The 19286-nt window shown below is 32.7% G+C and overlaps 3 protein-coding genes across 4 annotated transcripts in view; 2 read left to right on the forward strand and 1 right to left on the reverse strand.

Annotated features, from left to right (window-relative positions):
- Positions 1 to 19286, reverse strand: part of LOC115886861 (poly(rC)-binding protein 3) — a 713764-nt gene that overhangs the window by 461121 nt on the left and 233357 nt on the right. The window lies entirely within an intron of this gene.
- On the forward strand, positions 16278 to 16679 carry LOC115886850. The gene has a single exon (XM_030906154.1). The coding sequence runs from the start codon at positions 16278 to 16280 to the stop codon at positions 16677 to 16679; it is 402 nt and encodes a 133-aa protein (XP_030762014.1).
- LOC115886851 lies at positions 16848 to 17501 on the forward strand. The gene has a single exon (XM_030906155.1). The coding sequence runs from the start codon at positions 16848 to 16850 to the stop codon at positions 17499 to 17501; it is 654 nt and encodes a 217-aa protein (XP_030762015.1).

Raw genomic sequence — 19286 nt, forward strand, 5'->3', positions numbered from 1 at the left:
AAGGTTAGTTTTGGGTCGAGATTTCTGTATGTAATAAGAATACAATGCGTTTATAATATACTGAACAAAAAGAGAACACTAAAAACGTTGCCAAACGTATGAAATAAACCGAGAAACTGTGCACATTGCTAAGAGACGAGGAAGGGGATATAGCAGATTCGTCGCCGTCGACCGGTCGACCCAATCAGTATCAGTACTTATAACATTCTAGGGTAGAGTGTACATTATGAGTTCAGTTTGACGATTTAATTACGTCTCGTTATACTTTATTTGTTTATTTATTAACGAGACGTAATTTTCCCCTCGATTTTCCCTATAGCATGTAAATTTTTAAGTGCAAGTTAGAAACACTTGCACTTTTGGTAAAAATAAGTTAAATTGAGTTGTTGTTCGATAGTGGTCCCGCTATTAGAACTCAAAAATCAATATCTCTTTATAAATAAAAAAGTTACACGATTGCGGAAAATTGCAATGCGCTAAAAGTAAATGGATGTTTTTTTTAAATTTCGAATGAAAAAAAATACAAACCTATAGATTGTAAAACTTCAAAATAAAAAAAAAAGTTTCAATATATAAAGTAGTTCTTGAGTTATCGCGTTATGAATTAAAAAGTTGAGTTTTTAAATTATCGCGATTACTGACTTTTCTTGTTATAAAAAATAGACACCTTAACGATATCTTTATAATTCCATTGCAAATGCTCAGAAACATATCAAATTATTTTATTTAGTGATCTTCTCGAAAAAAAGCCTTTTAACAATAAGCGGTTTGCGATCGTGATTTTACTTAACTTGATAGGGTGTGACGACCTTTTCTGTCATCACTCAAACAGAAAGAAAAAGGTATCCGTTGCTCAGGGTTAGAGGAGAGCTGGGTTCGTAGGTAAGGCTTGTGACCTGTGGTGACTTAATAATGTTGTTAAATAATAAAATAAAAGTAATAATGTATAGGCTGCAAAGATTCTAAAATTGATGTTAAGTATTCAAATAGTAATGGTCAAAGACAGTAAAAGGGCGCCACTTACTTTGGGTATGAAAAGGTAAAGTAAGAAACCAGTAAGAAAATTTGATCATGAAATAGCTAAAATAAAATAATTAACAGCAATAAGGGTCTATTATGTTCATCAAGAATAAAAGTCAGATATAACTATCCTACGTTGAACATTTATTTAAAACGAACACAATTATCAATCAGTTTTAAACCCAGTTTCAATTATCCCAATGAAATCGTTAGTTACTTTAAGTAAACTCAAATTTAGTTAGAGTTCTCTCCAGTATACTATACTACGTAATATATAAACAGGTGAAATTTATGTATGTACCAATACGATGATGTTTCGAAACAAGTCGTGTACAATAACCTTCAAAAATGAATCCGTGTTAGCGATTCTCACATAAAAGATCATACTGAAGTAAAACGTACCGTTAAGGACAAAGCATGACTTATAATGTTAACTAAAAGGTAAATTTTGACTATAATATACGGAATAAATGACAACAATTTACAGAGATATTCAAAATATTGCCTCAAAGTAAAAAAAAATTTAGGGAATACCTTGTGTGTTGAACTTAGAACTTATCTGTATTTTTTTTAATTTTGTGACGTAGTGAACAGGTAGGCAGGCAGTCTCCAGACTAACGGAAGTGGATGTAGACTCTTCGATAGTAGCAGGAGTCTTCGATATCAGTAGAATAAATGTAGAGTCATAAATACTGTCTCAAAAGTGGTTACTCATATGCCAATTACGTCAATACCTTATACGTCAATTTCTTATACGCCAGTTACTCTATATAAAAAAAACTCTCAGAACAGTCACCGAATACCAAAAAAAATAACTTACGGTCTGAAAATCAGCTGTACACATTCCAAAATATAGCCAAACTATATGCTGATCCAAACCAGTAATGCACAATCAAACATTATCAAAATAAATAAAAAACGGAATAACTGAAATAAAATTTAGTTAGACATGGCGATACAAAAATGGTAGATACACTTACTGTGATCTTATTCCAGGAAAAGGCCAAAAAAACACGAACTAGGCTCTGAACAGTATATTCTACAGGATTTCAAATCTCCACTTTTGGATACCCGTGCCTTTACTGTTAGGAAAAGTGTTTCAGAAAGCCCTTTTCTCTGAGATTCGTCGGACGCTGAACCACGCGTCTTTTTCTGATCTCAATCTCGGAAAGCCTCCTTCCTCCTTTCGCAAAACGGAAGTCTTCGAATTGACAGGTCATATGACCAAAGGCAATTAAGTGAACTCTATCGTCTATACTGAATGAAATTTGTTTTTATGGAAAGGAACCGCTACCTGTACTGAATGAAGTTTAACATCTAGCGAATAGATGGCGCCAGCAATATTAAAATTTGGAATTTTATAAAAAGAAAAATAAAACGCTACACTGCCCCCTCCAAAAAAAAAGAAAGGCCCTCAAAGAGGACTTTCGCCCAAACACCACATAGGAAAACTAAACTAAGTTTGTACAGGGTTTTGGATTTTTCAAATGAAAATTTGGTGGATGATAACTTCGTGTATCACACGTCCATGAAGGAGTCACTATTGGTAAGTCGCAATCGGTATGTCAAATCAGTGAGATTACACAATCGGGAAAGTCAAATCACCATAAAATCCAAATAAAAACATTCATATAAATTATATATGAAAACTAAAACTAAATCTAAACCTAAAAGTATGGGATAGGAAAAGAAAGAAAGAAAGAATCCCATGGAAGCGCAGATGTTCCTGAAGAAATCCTCAAGCTGATTGTCCGTACTCAACCCACCTAGTGTGAGGCAACGAAAGATTCACAAATCGCGTGTAATCAGTCATGCGACCCCTCACACCAAGGAAGCGGAGAACAAAACAAACAACAAAAGAAACCTCAACAAAGCCATGCTACGGATCACTATATAAGAGGTAAGTTTGGCGTATGACCAAAACAAACTACCTTCGCCACAACCTGTGTGCTCACCGGTTAACCATTCAAAGGTAACTCACCTGTATGAGAAAAAGAAAGGAAAATAACAATAGAAATCACAATAGATAAACATATATAAAGGAAGAGAGAAAAGATTGTCACGAATGACCCAAAATATCCGTAACATAGAGATTCCAGCCTATGAAACGCTATTGCAAATATGGAAAGAAAATCACAATCATACCCAATACACAGTAAACTTACGAAGTTATGAGGTCAGCTATGTCTCACCATTAGGTTGCAATCAGAATCATAACAACTTTTCGTTTTGTCACGAAGTCGTGTTCTCAAAATACAAGAATTGCTTAAATTTCAGATTCTTGTGAACTGAATGTCATAGAATGGAGCAAATGGCACAAAACCATATGAGTGATTAACAGAATTACCATCCCACAAAATATTTACTCAAAATTAGGTAATCTGTAGAATACTCGGAAAAAGAAAAATACTGCTATATGCTCGCATTTCTAAATAGAAATACTATATCATACTGAAAATATACGCAAAAAAACTAAATAACACAATAGTTATGCTGATTCGCGACAAATCCGTAAAAACGATAAGCGAATTGTTGTATAACTTTTTAATACCTATAAACTAAAAAACCTAGAATATAATCTATGTATCCTTTAGACTAAACCCTAAAAAGGAATCGGACATAATAGATTATTTAAATTACTGTGACGTAGTAGAGACATTTCCTGTATCATCGTCGTCAATCATGTGACCCTGGTATGGTTTAAGATCTTTTATATGCCAGCGGCCTGCGTTATTATCATCCTCGTCTACTAAAACATAAACTAAATTCGAAATTTTCTTTCGTACTGAAGATAAAACAAAACGAGGGGCTAACTTGGCTGAAAAGTTAACACCAGCATTTGATAAGACCTTATTACGTCTCCAAACCAAATCACCAACCTGAAAAGATAGATCACGTCTACGCAAATTATAAGACTTTGAGTTTCTTTCGTAAGCAGCATGAAGTTTCTTACGGACTTCGCTAAAGACACTATAAAGATTTTTTGAGTTCTGAAGCGTAAGAGTTGCGATCGCCAGGCATAATTTCAAAATCTTCAGAGAACTTAACTTGACTATAATTACCAGAGATGGGAATATGCTCAATGAAAACTAAAAACGAAGGAGAAAAACCTGTGACCTCATGTTTAGAAGTGTTTAAAGCAAACTGAATATTAGAGAGTTGAACATCCCAATCTGTATGTTGTTTAACATAAGTTCTAATAGCTGTTCCTATTGTTTTATTCATTCGCTCAACAAAGTTACATTGAGGAGAATACACAGCATTATACCAGATCTTCTGAACTTGATATTTCTTTGCTAAATCTCTGAACTCTTTAGCAACAAACTGAGGACCATTATCACAAATTATATATTGAGGTACTCCATAAGTAAGGAAAACTTCACTCTCAAGATACTTCACAACATACGGAGATTTTGATGAACGTAACGGACACAGAAGAACATACTTCGAAAACCAATCGCCAACAACTAAAAGCCACTTATGACCCTTTTTTGATCTAGGAAAAGGACCCATAAGATCTAAAGCGATTGTCTGAAAAGGCATATTAACTTGTTTTTCTCTTCCCATCCTACCTAACGGCATAGTATTTGAAGATTTCTGAGCTCCACAAACACGACAACTCCTAACAAATTTAAGAACATCGGCTCTCATCTTGGGCCAGTAAAATTGTTCTTGAAGTCTTGATAAAGTCTTATAGAAACCCAAATGCGAACAAGTTGGCGGATTATGACATGATTCGATAATATTACGACGTTGAGGACGTGGAACAACCTTCTTCCATTCTTGAAGATTTGATGAAAATGGTAGCTGTACCGGAATAAACTTAAAAAGAAAACCATCTTCAACTTTCCACTGTGGAAATGAACTAGGCGAAGCTAAAATCTTTCGCTTCATTGTCTCATACCATGCATCAGTATGATCTAAATCTATATTCAAAATAGAAATTTGTGGACATACAAAGGAATCATTATCTGAAATATCTGAAGGAGAATCATCGCCAGGTATTCTACTAAGAAAATCAGGAACTACGTTATGTGAACCTTTACGATGAACTAAATCAAAAGTAAACTGTCTAAGTCTGACAGCCCATCTAGCAAGACGACCAGTAGGATTCTGTAATTTATTAAGCCACAAAAGAGAGTAATGATCTGTACAAACGGTAAAACGTACGCCATCAATCCAAGGACGAAATTTTTCCAAACTAAAAATAACAGCTAAGCATTCTCGCTCAGTTACACTATAATTCCGCTCGGATCTAGTAAGAGATCTGCTAGCATAAGAAATTACACGGTCTTCGTCATTAATTTTTTGTAGAAGAACTCCACCAAGACCGGTGTTAGATGCATCTGTTTCTATAATAAAGGGTTTAGAAAAATCCGGCTGGGACAAAATTGGAGCAGAAACCAGAAGTTGTTTAATTTTCAAAAAAGAATCTTCAGCGGCAGGACTCCACTGAATTCCTTGACCTTTCTTTTTACCTTTTAACAAATCATTAATGGGTGAAACTAATGTCGAAAAATTTCTTATAAAACGACGGTACCAACTACACAAACCTATAAATCGTTTAATTTCAGTCGTCGTGGTAGGGCGAGGAAAGTTTAACATTGCTGAAATTTTTTCTGGATCAGTTCTTAATGAATTAGAGCCAACAATATATCCAAGAAATTTTAAAGATTTCTTGAAAAACTCACACTTCTTTATATTTATAGTTAAGTTAGCATCTTTTAACTTGTCTCTAACTTCAGAAAGCAATTTGGTATGTTCCTCAAAACTGGGTGAACATATGATTATATCATCCAAATAGCAAAAAATGTGTGGTTCATAACGTGGTCCAAAAATAGCATCAACAAGTCTTTGTTGTGTCTGAGCGGCATTGCACAAACCAAATGGCACCGTAGTGAATTGAAATTGACCTCTACCAACTATACTGAAAGCAGTTTTTGGTTTTGAATCCTCTGATAATGGAATTTGCCAGAAACTTTTACGCAAATCTATACTCGAAATATACGTAGCTCCACGAAGAGAGTTTAAAATTCTATCTATATTTGGCATAGGGTAGGAGTCATACTTTGTAACCTGATTTAAAGATCGACCATCGAAACAAAAACGAAATTCACCAGTTGGTTTTTTAACTAAAAGCACTGGGGAACACCACGGACTATTAGAAGGTTCCACAACACCAAGTTTAAGCATATCATTTAATTCCTCATTTAAGATTTTTGACATATAAGGTGACATTAAAAAAGGTTTTTGACGAAATGGTTTGGCATCACCAGTGTCAATTGACATAGTAATTTTATCGGTACGACCAAGACCATGATCACTGTTAATACTGTCAAAAGAGTTAATAAGAAGTTCAGCTGGTTTTCTCTGATTTGGTGTTAAATCATCAAGGGTACACAACATATTTACTGCATGAGTGTTATAGGGAAATGAAGAAAACTTTGGCTGAGATCTAGAGTTGACTTCCCACCAATTCTTCTTAAGATCTTCCATAAGATCAAACCGCAAGATAAAATCACAACCAAAAATAAAACTATGAGGCAATGAAGGTACTACAATAGCACTGATAACTTGACATGAACCATCAACGACTAAAGGTAGATCGACTACACCAACTATTTTCTTTTCAGTATTGTCTGCAGTACTAATTGACAAATGAGTTGGTTCCCTAATATTCAAATTTAGATTCTCAATAACAGGAATACCAGCAGCTCCAATAACTGTAGATGTACTTCCAAAATCTAAAAGACCACAAATTTCAACGCCAAGAATTTCTACTAAAATATAAGGTCTGTTATCAGATACCTTAGGACAAAAAAGAGGAGAAACTTTATGATTGGTAGTGGTGGATCTATAAAAATTTTTAACACATAATAACCACTTTTTCCAATCAGATTCTGAAAATAAATTTCTGGGTTTGAATTTTTTTTGAACTACATGACCAGAAACACGAGTTCGTCCGATTAGTTTTTTGAACATTTTGGACACGCCGGTGATTTAACCCCTAAATTACCACATTTAAAACAAAAAACCCTACGTTTCTGTCGACAATCATGAAACGTATGATTCGGACCAGAACAATTCCAACAAACTAAACGCGAAGCTGTTTCCTTACCTGAATTTTCTACAGATCGGGGCATACTCGAAGTATTTACCATATCAGGGTCAGAAGACGACGACGCTACAGCAGAACAAGGAGACCTAGCAGTAGTATTTTTATTTTTGTTCTGAGCATTTACATTCTTAGATTTTTTACTAAACTGTACGCGACGAGAATCAAACGAGCTAGAATCAGGAGTGGTATTTAATTCAGAAACATTTAAATTTCTAGAATGTTTTTCATTCTGATGTTTAGCATTTTCTAATTTTCTACACAAATTAGACAGTTCAGACACAGATAAAACATCAACTAAAGCTAACTGAGTAATGTATTCAGGAAGTAAATTTTGTCTAATGATTTTTATTTTAGTAACCTCACTAGGGCATTTACTTAATCTACTAAAAAGATTCTCTAAAGTTGCTATAAAAATTAAAATACTTTCATTTTTTCGCTGTTTATAAGATTTAATTTGTGACCAAATATTATCATCATTATCTGGTGGTAAAAAGTCTTTCTTTAATCTTTCTACAAGAGATTTCCAATCTGCGACATGTTGTTTAATACTTCTATACCAAATAAAAGCATTACCAGTAAAAAGTTCTACTGCAGAAGAAAATAAATCTTGTTCACTAACTTTACGTGATTCAGAAAGCTCAGTAACAGTTTCTAAAAATGAAAATAAATCTTGAGGATTACCATTAAATTTAATAGGCCAGTCTGACACTGGACAAGGTTTAGCAACATAAGTAACAATAGGAGGCGGTACATTAATAACTGGTCCTGAAGGAACAGAACTAACGTTTAAAGTTTCATTAATGTCTGAAGTTTTGACAAGCAGGTCAGCTTCAAGTTGATAACAACTAGTATAAACATCAGTTTGAATAGTTTCTGCATCAGCACGATTTTCATCTAAAATTATTCTCTTGATTCTACCAGCCAAATGCGCAAGACGAGATCTTATAACTTTGAACATTGAATCATTTACTCCACCCTCAAATTCAGAAATTGACAAGGAAATTGAATCTAAAGTTGCTTTAATTTCTGAAATTTCTTGATCAAAAGAAACAGGATAATCTTCCATATTAACTAAACAAAAAGGGTTATTTACTTCTCTACTTAAAAGACCTGACAAAATTTTACGTTTACTGTCAACATTTTTAGATGTTTTAATACCCCTAATAAGAAGTTCGTAATCTAATTCTACTTGTCGTAAATGATTAACTTTAAAAGATTCTTTCTCCATTGTAATTCAGCTATATGAAATACTAAAGACTAAATGATTCAGAAAAACTTACTAATTTTAACAAAAAGCTGTTATGATTCGGCGCAAACTATCAGAAAGAAAATATGTTCAATGTCAAAACCAAAAAAGATTCAAGTATTCGAAACAAATTCCAAAATTTTATGAAATACTAACAGTGCTACCCTGTATACTGAAATTATGTCCACTCTGTATATTCAAAATATAACCATACCTGTATATTTAAATCAAAATCGAAACGTCAATAAAAAATGTAGTCAGAAATACGTATTAAGTTATTTATCTGGGTTTTAAATAGATAAACAAACACCCTCAAGAATTTATAAAACAAAAAAATTGCTGTTGAACTGAAATTATTAGAATTTAATTACAGAAATAATGAAAATAAAATTTCAAAACTATAGTCTTTGCCTTATAGAAAATTTATCTGAGCCTAACAAAAATTATTTTACAAAGTCTACCAAATAAGTGAAGCAAATTAAATTAAATTGAGCCAATTAAACTAAGTCGAGCCAATTAAACCAAGTAAAGCCCCACGTGACAGGGCGTCATATTCTTTATTCTTCTATTTGTGTGACGACTTTTTCTGTCATCACTCAAACAGAAAGAAAAAGGTATCCGTTGCTCAGGGTTAGAGGAGAGCTGGGTTCGTAGGTAAGGCTTGTGACCTGTGGTGACTTAATAATGTTGTTAAATAATAAAATAAAAGTAATAATGTATAGGCTGCAAAGATTCTAAAATTGATGTTAAGTATTCAAATAGTAATGGTCAAAGACAGTAAAAAGGCGCCACTTACTTTGGGTATGAAAAGGTAAAGTAAGAAACCAGTAAGAAAATTTGATCATGAAATAGCTAAAATAAAATAATCAACAGCAATAAGGGTCTATTATGTTCATCAAGAATAAAAGTCAGATATAACTATCCTACGTTGAACATTTATTTAAAAACGAACACAATTATCAATCAGTTTAAACCCAGTTTCAATTATCCCAATGAAATCGTTAGTTGCTTTAAGTAAACTCAAATTTAGTTAAAGTTCTCTTCAGTATACTATACTACGTAATATATAAACAGGTGAAATTTATGTAAGTACCAATACGATGATGTTTCGAAACAAATCGTGTACAATAACCTTCAAAAATGAATCCGTGTTAGCGATTCTCACATAAAAGATCATACTGAAGTAAAACGTACCGTTAAGGACAAAGCATGACTTATAATGTTAACTAAAAGGTAAATTTTGACTATAATATATGGAATAAATGACAACAATTCACAGAGATATTCAAAATATTATCTCAAAGTAAAAAAAATTTAGGGAATACCTTGTGTGTTGAACTTAGAACTTATCTGTATTTTTTTTTTAATTTATGACGTAGTGAACAGATAGGCAGGCAGTCTCCAGACTAACGGAAGTGGATGTAGACTCTTCGATAGTAGCAGGAGTCTTCGATATCAGTAGAATAAATGTAGAGTCATAAATACTGTCTCAAAAGTGGTTACTCATATGCCAATTACTTATACGTCAATTTCTTATACGCCAGTTATCTATATAAAAAAAAAAACTCTCAGAACAGTCACCGAATACCAAAAATAACTTACGGTCTGAAAATCAGCTGTACACATTCCAAAATATAGCCAAACTATATGCTGATCCAAACCAGTAATGCACAATCAAACATTATCAAAATAAATAAAAAACAGGAATAACTGAAATAAAATTTAGTTAGACATGGCGATACAAAATGGTAGATACACTTACTGTGATCTTATTCCAGGAAAAGTCCAAAAAACACGAACTAGGCTCTGAACAGTATATTCTACAGGATTTCAAATCTCCACTTTTGGATACCCGTGCCTTTACTGTTAGGAAAAGTGTTTCAGAAAGCCCTTTTTCTCTGAGATTCGTCGGACGCTGAACCACGCGTCTTTTTCTGATCTCAATCTCTCGGAAAAGCCTCCTTCCTCCTTTTCGCAAAACGGAAGCCTTCGAATTGACAGGTCATATGACCAAAGGCAATTAAGTGAACTCTATCGTCTATACTGAATGAAATTTGTTTTTATGGAAAGGAACCGCTACCTGTACTGAATGAAGTTTAACATCTAGCGAATAGATGGCGCCAGCAATATTAAAATTTGGAATTTTATAAAAAGAAAAATAAAACGCTACAAGGGAAATGCGACAACGCCGCAACAGCACAACGTTGCATTTCTCTCACTCCGCCTTAATAAGATCCCTATGCAATTTACTTCCAGACATGTAAATACCGAACGTAACAGTTGCCAGCACGGTATATTGTATTAAGGATTGTATTTTTTCTTTCAATTTTTCGTCTGTTTATACCAGCTCAAAAAAACTGGAAATATACCTATCGCACATATTTTTTTGTCACTGAGGAAATTGAAAGGAGAACGAAAAAGGCAACGTTTATTTTAATGCCTTCGGTGAAATTGTATTCAACATCTAAAAAAATCCGATTTATTTTTATTTAAAACTTCCCTCGATTCTACAAAACGATTTTCAAAAGAATTCGTCCAAATTTAATTACGTTTTATCGTCCGCGTCATCGTTTTTTATAATTTCCACTCCCGAAGAAAACCACTCATCTTTATCTCGTCATGTTTCACTTCACTTTAAATTTCCCATTTTCGGAACATTCGAATTTCAGCCGAGCGAATCTTATTGATTCCCGCCCATGTTTATCGAGTTTCGATCTTAAAAATCTGTTTCCAAATGCTGACAACCAATAAACAGGATTTTTAAACAGCAGCGCACGAAACAGATGTGTTTCGAATATGGAACATGTTGACGAAAGACTAAATTTGTATTTTAATAACGGAAAAATATACGCTTTTTATACAGGATCTTTCAAAAACCTGTGCTATCTCTCGTGGGAAGATTCTTCACGTAAAAATAAGATTTATTCTTTATACATATACAGTATTTCCCCGGATTGCCTTTACAAGAAGAAAAATATTTTTATTATTGAAATTTTGAGATAAATGCATTTTTCATAGAAAAAATTGCTTGTTCTAAAATGGTTAATCTCGTTTATGTTTTTCCAAATTTTTATATCGTTTTAGAGAAAGTTAAAAAAAAACATGAAAATTTCTAAAAGTTCTAAAAATCAAAACGCATTTCTATGGTAATATAATTTCGTTTTCATTCTTTGATATATTATTGCTATTGAGATAATTTTAATTAATGTTATATTTTTTGCATTTTTAAAATGTTAAAAAAGCACAAAATGTATTTAATTCAACGCTACGGAAAGGGTGATAATCGTTATCGAAAAATGTGAACTTCGAACAGTTAATGATAAATTAGTTTAAATAAATAATTTATTAATTTTATTTTCCTCTATTATACACTGACCGGCATGATTCCTCTATTATACACTGAAACGGGCACTTTAAAATTTTCAGATATATTAAAAGTTTTATATATCGTATTTTGGTGGTTTTGGTTATGTTATTTTTAAGTAATTTGTAGCTAAATTATTTGACTTTTTAGTATCTCTTTCTAAATTAAAAAAGAAAGTTGCCATTTGTCAATTCACTCGTCTGAAAACCAAATTGTTGATATTTTGGTGAAAGTTTTTAACACCCTGTGGAGTACGTTAAGAAAGCAAGGAATTTAAAAGTCCTTCTATCATCTAGAAGTATCTTTTCTAGATAGTTTGTTTTTGGTTCATCTCAATCGTGTTTTTTTTGAAGATATTCGCTTCTGAAGAAAACACTAACATTTTTTAGTATTTTTTACATTAAAACCATACCTTTGCTTTTGGTCCTAGTAAACATCTATAAAATAATATTTATGATTTATCTAATGCGACTCTCTTTGAAAAAATCATATTATTATTATTGTCTTTTGGGCAGTTACTCTTTGTCTGTTGGGCAGTGACTCTAGCAGAGATAGTTTTAAGTCCAAAAGTTTATTTCTACTTCAGAACTTAAAAAACAATCTTTACTAAAGAAAACGCCAATAAACAATAATAATATGAGTTTTCAATGACAGTGACATTACAAAAACAATAAACACCCACCTTTTTAGAAATACGTTGATGAATAAAAGCAAAGGCATGCTTTCAATATTAAAATTGCTGTAAATCGTTATTGACTTATTCAAAAGCTAATATCTCCAGTAAAATAAAGCTATTGAAATAACTCAAAAAATTAACGATCGAGAAAAGACGTAACTAAACTGATCGAAAAAAGTTAAGGATACTGAGTGTGCGAAAATTCTGTTTTTAAACATAAAAAATTGTACCCAAACAAATAAAAAGCATTATCATCAAAAATGTACCTACATTTAATTATGATTATTGTTAGTTCCCAGTAGTTAATATGCAGATAAAAAAAATGGTGGGTGTTTGGGATGTGTAATATATAAAAGTGTAATATATAGCAACATTTTAAATATGTACAAAAAAATTAATAAAAAAATAAAGGTGCATGGGTTTTCTTGTTTTTTTTTGAGTGTGTTGAGGGTGCTTTCGGGTGTGAACATTTTGTGTGTTTTTCTTTAAAGCTCTCTTACTTTTTCCGTCGCGATTGTGTGTTTCTTCCTTGTACAGAGTTATTGTTATGGCAATATTGTCAGTATTGATATTGCCACATTGAAGTTTTGTGGTTGTTTTATCTACACCTGTTAATTATTTTGTTTACACAATATACTCAATGTGTTTATACTTGTGTACTCAATGTATTATTTATTTTAGTTTTCATTCGATTTTAACTAAACGATTGCAATGTACTTCGTGCACACCTAAAAGACATTAGGTGTGTAGAAGAAGACTCTTCTTCTACTTATTTGAGATCTAGTCGATTTGTTAAATGTGTTAGCGAAATAATTTTGATCTCTATCATCTTCAATTAAAGCAACTAAAACCCGAATGCAACTCCTGAACTTAACACCATCTCTGCTGAATAACTGCCCAACAGTCAACAGACAATTATATGATTTTTCGATATTACATAAATAATATTTTATAGGTCTGTTGAATGAGACCAAAAGCAAAAGCATGGTTTTAATGTAAAAAACTACGAAAAAATGTGTCTTTTTTAAAAGCGAATATCTCTAAAAACAAATAAAGCTATTGAGTTGAACCAAAAAATAAATTATCGAGGAAATATGCGCCTAGATGAAATCATTTTCAAATTCCTTGCTTTTTTACCATTTTTTTGTGCTGGTAAGTGAAAACATATTTATTATTAAATAGCCCTATATTTATGACAAAACATTTTTTTTAAAGCATTTTAATATAACCTCAGTGCTACAAAATATATGAGTGCTTCTTCTTTTTTCCTCTTCCTCAAGTGGTGTGGCCTGATATTTTTCAACCATTAAATTTAGAATTACGTCCCGAAAAAATTATTAAACCAATTTTAGAAAGCAAGGGATTGCGTTTCATTATAATAATTTTTTGCAATTATTGCTCCTTCTTTCCTTCTTATACGCTCGAATCTTATTAACCTAAAAATTCCGAAAGCAACCAAGCTGTTTACAAAAATTAACATAATCCTTCTTATGAACAACAAATTTTGAATTTCTCTTTGTCAGCATCATCGATAAACGTAACAATATTTTCAAGTGGTTGAATTATACATTAAAAACGCCATTAGAAAAAGCCACTTCAAAATTTATATCTTTAATATAATATTATCTTCGTTTCAAGTTTACCTTTGTTATATAACGCCTTAATTAAGTTTTTAATGTGTTTCTCTTTATGTAGATGTTAGATTAAGAGTCATAGAGTCACTTAATTAGAAATGCTGGAATCTATAAAATAGCTAGAAAATTACTAAATATAAACCAATTTTGATAATATATCATTAAATCTACTTTAGTTAACAAATATCAAATATAAAGGCCTTATAATGAAATTTTGTGAGCATGTGTATTTTAATATAAAGCTTTTTTAAAAATATATAGAGGTTTACAGGGTGTCCCCAAAGAAGTTACACATTAAAGTTGTAGTTTTTATAACGAAACACCCTATATATTGTAACATTTTCTAAAAATAAAGAATACATTTTAAATATCAATAAAAGCTACCGAGATTGGAATTTATCTAGTATAGCCCAATATCGGTGATTGAAAGAATTGGGAAGATACGCAACCTAATGGGCAAATTCGTGACAAGATTGATTTGATTTTCCCTTACGTATCAAGTGCTGTACGGTGGAGCCTCTACTCGTTCTGAGGCCAGCGCATAAAACCCTCATTATCTCTAATTGGGCTAGCAAAGACATATCGAAGACTATGTGGAACTGAAAGCGACAGTTTTTCATATTAAAATGTGTAATATCTGTAATACGCTTGACGAAAATATCTTTGCGTTTATGTATTCATTTGAATTTATTCGTATTAAATATAGAACAAACAACACAAATAAAAATTCTTCGATGAAAAATGACGACTGTTGACACTTACGATAATATTTTCTATATGAAAAAACACGGCGAACTTCATTTTCAAGCCCACTCTGACGCCGTTCATTGTTTAATCATACAATATTATATTATTTTTTTTAATAATAGAAAATCCATAATATTACAACGTACTGTACCCAGAATCCCTATATCTACGGATTAATCCGTAGTTCCAGCAACACTGTCTCCGGCAACCACACTCTCTGCCGACTGCAAGTAGAACTATGGTACAGTATTCTTTATTTACTGCGCTGCAAACGTCTATTTTATTTGATTTTATTTGAATCCGTTTGCCTAATACGTAAACATGTATCAGCTTCTCAAGAAAGGCCATCTCACACTTATCCACTCAGGAACGCGGAGAAAGATCTTTATCTACCTACCCCACGCTCAGAGTTAGTTAAAAGTTCAATATTATACAACTCGAAAAAAATGCACAATCACCTACCATTTGAAATCAAATCCATAACATAATTTTTTTCATTTCGCAAAGCATTGAACTCTTATTTACTAGACAAGGCTTTCTACGCCGTAATTGAATTATATTTTGAAAATCGAATGTGATCCTGTAAACACTATGGTCTAAAGCTGCGTCCTCACTGAGTCGACACTGTCGATCGACCCATAGACATATCGACGCTGTCGACTTGGTGTGTACGTGGCAATCGACGGTGTCGATCGACAGAATTAATCGATCGACATGTCGATTTGTTTTCCGTCGTCCGTCGCGCGTCGGTAGACATCAAAGAACAGTCGATCGACATTAGTGTGTGGACCTGTTTTCGACGTTCGACATTCGAAAAACTGTTATACACAGTGACGTCTTGGCTAGTTGACATCGTAGTCGTGCTTTTTCGTTGAAGAAATGGAATGGCAGCTAAAGATAAAGGCATAGCCTTTATTGAGGCATACAAACTGAAAAAGAATCTATGGGATTCTAAAACCAAAACCTATAAGAACAGAAAGTTGAGGCACGATGCCCTTATGGAAATTGCTAATCAATTTGACATCGATAAGCAAGCGAAGCGGTAGATCAAAAAATAAAAAATCTTCAGAGTCAATTTGCAAGAGAAGTGAAAAAAATGAAGGTGAGCAAGAATTCTGGTACTGGTACGGAGGATGTGTATGCAAGTAAATGGTTAGCTTTTGAAGCATCTTCGTCAGACATGTTGATTTCGACTGATCGACAAACATTTCTGTCAATCTGGTGTGGACAGATGCAGTTTTGTCGACTTGTTGATCAACAAGGTCGATAGACATGGTCGATCGACAGTGTCGACTCAGAGAGGACGCAGCTTAATGTTTGCTATTGCTATATTTACTAATGACATCGAAATAAATTTATTTAGAGGTCATTGATATTTACTATAAACTAACTAAATATTTTTGAATATTATTTTTATTTTTTTGTTCTTTGACATTGTATTGCAAGAAAAAGGATAACGCCTGGAAAAAGAAATGTATACTGCGCTTTGCCATTGCAAGAAAAAGGATAACGCCTGGAAAAAGAAATGTATACTGCGCTTTGCCACCTGGAACATAAAATCATTTAACAACAAAGATCAAGAAACCCTAAAAGAACTTAAAGATAATAAAATCGATATATGTGCCCTACAGGAGACGAAAAAGAAAGGTGAAGGTCAATTACAATACGATGACTATCTAGTGATCTACAGCGGAGTTGAAAAACAAACAAGGGCAGAAGAAGGAGTAGCAATGGCAGTAACAAGAAAGTACCAATCAAACATACGGGTCTGCAGTTATGTATCCTCGCGAATCTTGGTCGTAAGAATGGAAACAGAAGATCAAAAACTAAATATAGTGTCAGTTTACTCACCTGAAGACAATAAACCAAAATAAGAAAGGGAGTCATTCTACGATCAACTCCAAAATACAATTCAATCATTGCCAAGCGATCAACAAATATTAATTCTTGGAGATTTCAATGCCCGCATCGGAAATCAAATAATCCCTGGAATCAAGCAGAGGTTTAATGAAAATGTACTGAACGACAATGGAGAAGAACTTATGATCGACTTATGCACATTCAATGAACTACGTATTAACAACACATTCTACGACCATAAAGAGCAACACAAATTCACATTTAGCAATACTAGAGGCCACAGATCTACAATTGACTATATTGTTACAAACAGATATATACATCCACTTCAAATATTAGATATCAGGACGCTGAACTCAGCCGATGTAGGAAGCGATCACAGTCTGTTACTTGCAAAAATCAAATTAAAATTTAAACCTCATAAGAAACTACGACAAGAAACTCAAGAAGTTAAGATAAACATCGAATCGCTATGGGACTTGTCGATTAAACAACTACATGAGAAAAGACTGACAGAGAAAATCCAAGTAAAGCCAATAAAAGCAGAGGATAGCATAAATACCTCCTGGGATAAACTAAAGAACAACATCAAAGAGGCCGCATGTGAAGCTTTAGGCACCCGGACTATAAAAAGAAATAATAGCACCAAAATAAATAAAACTCCGTGGTTCCGCCCAGAAATTAAAGAAAAATGTAGAGAGAAAAAAATAGCATACCTCAACTACAGAACATTACGCACACGAGAATCATTCGAAACATATAGACGAATCCGAAACGAGACAACAGCACTAGTAAGACAAACAAAAAACCAACATTGGGAAATTTTCTCTAAATGAATGGAGAGTGACTTCTACGGACTTCAAAAACAAATTTGGCGCTTTATAGGAACGCAAAGAAAAGAGATTAACGAGTGAGTTGAAACAAATCACATAGCAAGGGAATCCTGGATTGATTATTTGTCAGAACTATACAAATCAGAAGAAATAGAGGTTGAACTAAATACACCCGAAATAATGACCAACGACAACGTACAGATTGAGGCAGCCGATATAATTACATCTCTTCAAAAGCTAAAGAATAGGAAGAGCCCAGGGCAAGATGATATCCCATCATGTAAATGAGTGGGTACTCAGCGGAAAGGAAGAATGGAACGACCATATCAGCAGAATGGACAACAGAAGGATAGTGAGAGTTGCACGCGACAAATCACCGCTAGGTCGCAGAAGCTTAGGACGTCCACGAAAACGATGGAGCGACAACTTGTCAGTCTAACCGGTAGAGACGACGAAACCAAACAGGCGATTCGCCTAGTATGAAGAAGGAAGAAGAAGAAGAAGACATTGTAAACATTTATAAATGTTTATTTTAAACTAATAGACTGACAATATTATTTTTATAATGTTTTGTATTATCTTTTGTTTGTTTGTGTACATTGTTTGTTAACTTTGTTTGTTTAGTTTACCTTTGTCTACAAATTGAAAAATTTTTTGACAATAAAGGCATTTATTTATTTACTTTAGTGTGCAGCGGCGGCGGCGGTGGCGCAGAGCTATACTTAATCTCAGACATGTAACGGTAACGCCAGCTACATCTCGGACATGTTTTGTCACAGGATAGCGCCCATATTTCTTCAATCAACGCTAATATGTAGTTAAAATAATCATTTTACTTACTTTAATAAAATTAAAACTTGAGCCGAAAAGTTACATACGAAGAAACAAAATTAATATTGAACAATGGTCACTTTTATTTGAAATGGAACACTATATTTTTTGCGAAACCAATATTTTTGCGATATTCAATAAAGATTTCATGTTTCTTCAAAATACTATAAGTTACCCCTTATACAAAGATTTTCTTAGATATTTTCATTTTTATGAAGAAGAGATAAAGAAGAATGTACGGCTCCTTGTATTAGATAATGAAAAGTCATTGACAAAGAGCTATATGAACAGAAGAATTGGTGGATCTGAAAAGGTCGTAGCGCCACCTCAAAAAAACGAATGTAATCTAATGTGTCTATTTCAAAAATTATAAATTTTTATAATTCGCATCTAAAATATTCCAGGAGCCTTCGCTGCAATGAGCAATATTATGGGGGGGGGGGCTGGTACAAAAATAATTATATATTTTTACAAAAAATATTAAAAATTACTATTGAGATTAAACTTTTATTAATCTTGATATATTTTCTAATAAATGTAGTAGTTTTATTAAGTTATTCTAACATTCTTCATTTTATTATTTTTTATTCATTAGGCTAAGTCATTTTATACCTTACTTAAAACGGTTTTAAGCAGATAAAATGAAATACCTTATTTTAAAAATGTTTAGTGTATATTTTTAAAAAAGAAATTTTATTATGCTTGAAATTTAAAAACATCGAGTTTATAAGTTAATAATTTATTTAAATAAACGATTTTATCCCATTATAAGTTTAAAATTTCCTTGTTAAATATTTTAACATCCAGATTTTTTTTCAGAAATTGCTCAGATACTTCTTCAATACTTATACCAACTTTCAAAACAATTAAATTTCCTTATATTCGAATCTGGCAATAACTTTGCCATTCAATCCCTCGAAAACTTTTCCTTTTAAAGTTGGAATTTGATATTATTCC

The sequence above is a fragment of the Sitophilus oryzae genome, unplaced genomic scaffold, assembly GCF_002938485.1.
Source record: "Sitophilus oryzae breed Bouriz unplaced genomic scaffold, Soryzae_2.0 scaffold_499_pilon_pilon, whole genome shotgun sequence".
NCBI classification, from domain to species: Eukaryota; Metazoa; Arthropoda; class Insecta; order Coleoptera; family Curculionidae; genus Sitophilus; species Sitophilus oryzae.

Bases quoted from the DNA above. Each gene is read 5' to 3' on its own strand.
- LOC115886850 (XM_030906154.1), top strand. From the start codon at position 16,278: ATGTATACTGCGCTTTGCCATTGCAAGAAAAAGGATAACGCCTGGAAA.
- LOC115886851 (XM_030906155.1), top strand. From the start codon at position 16,848: ATGATCGACTTATGCACATTCAATGAACTACGTATTAACAACACATTC.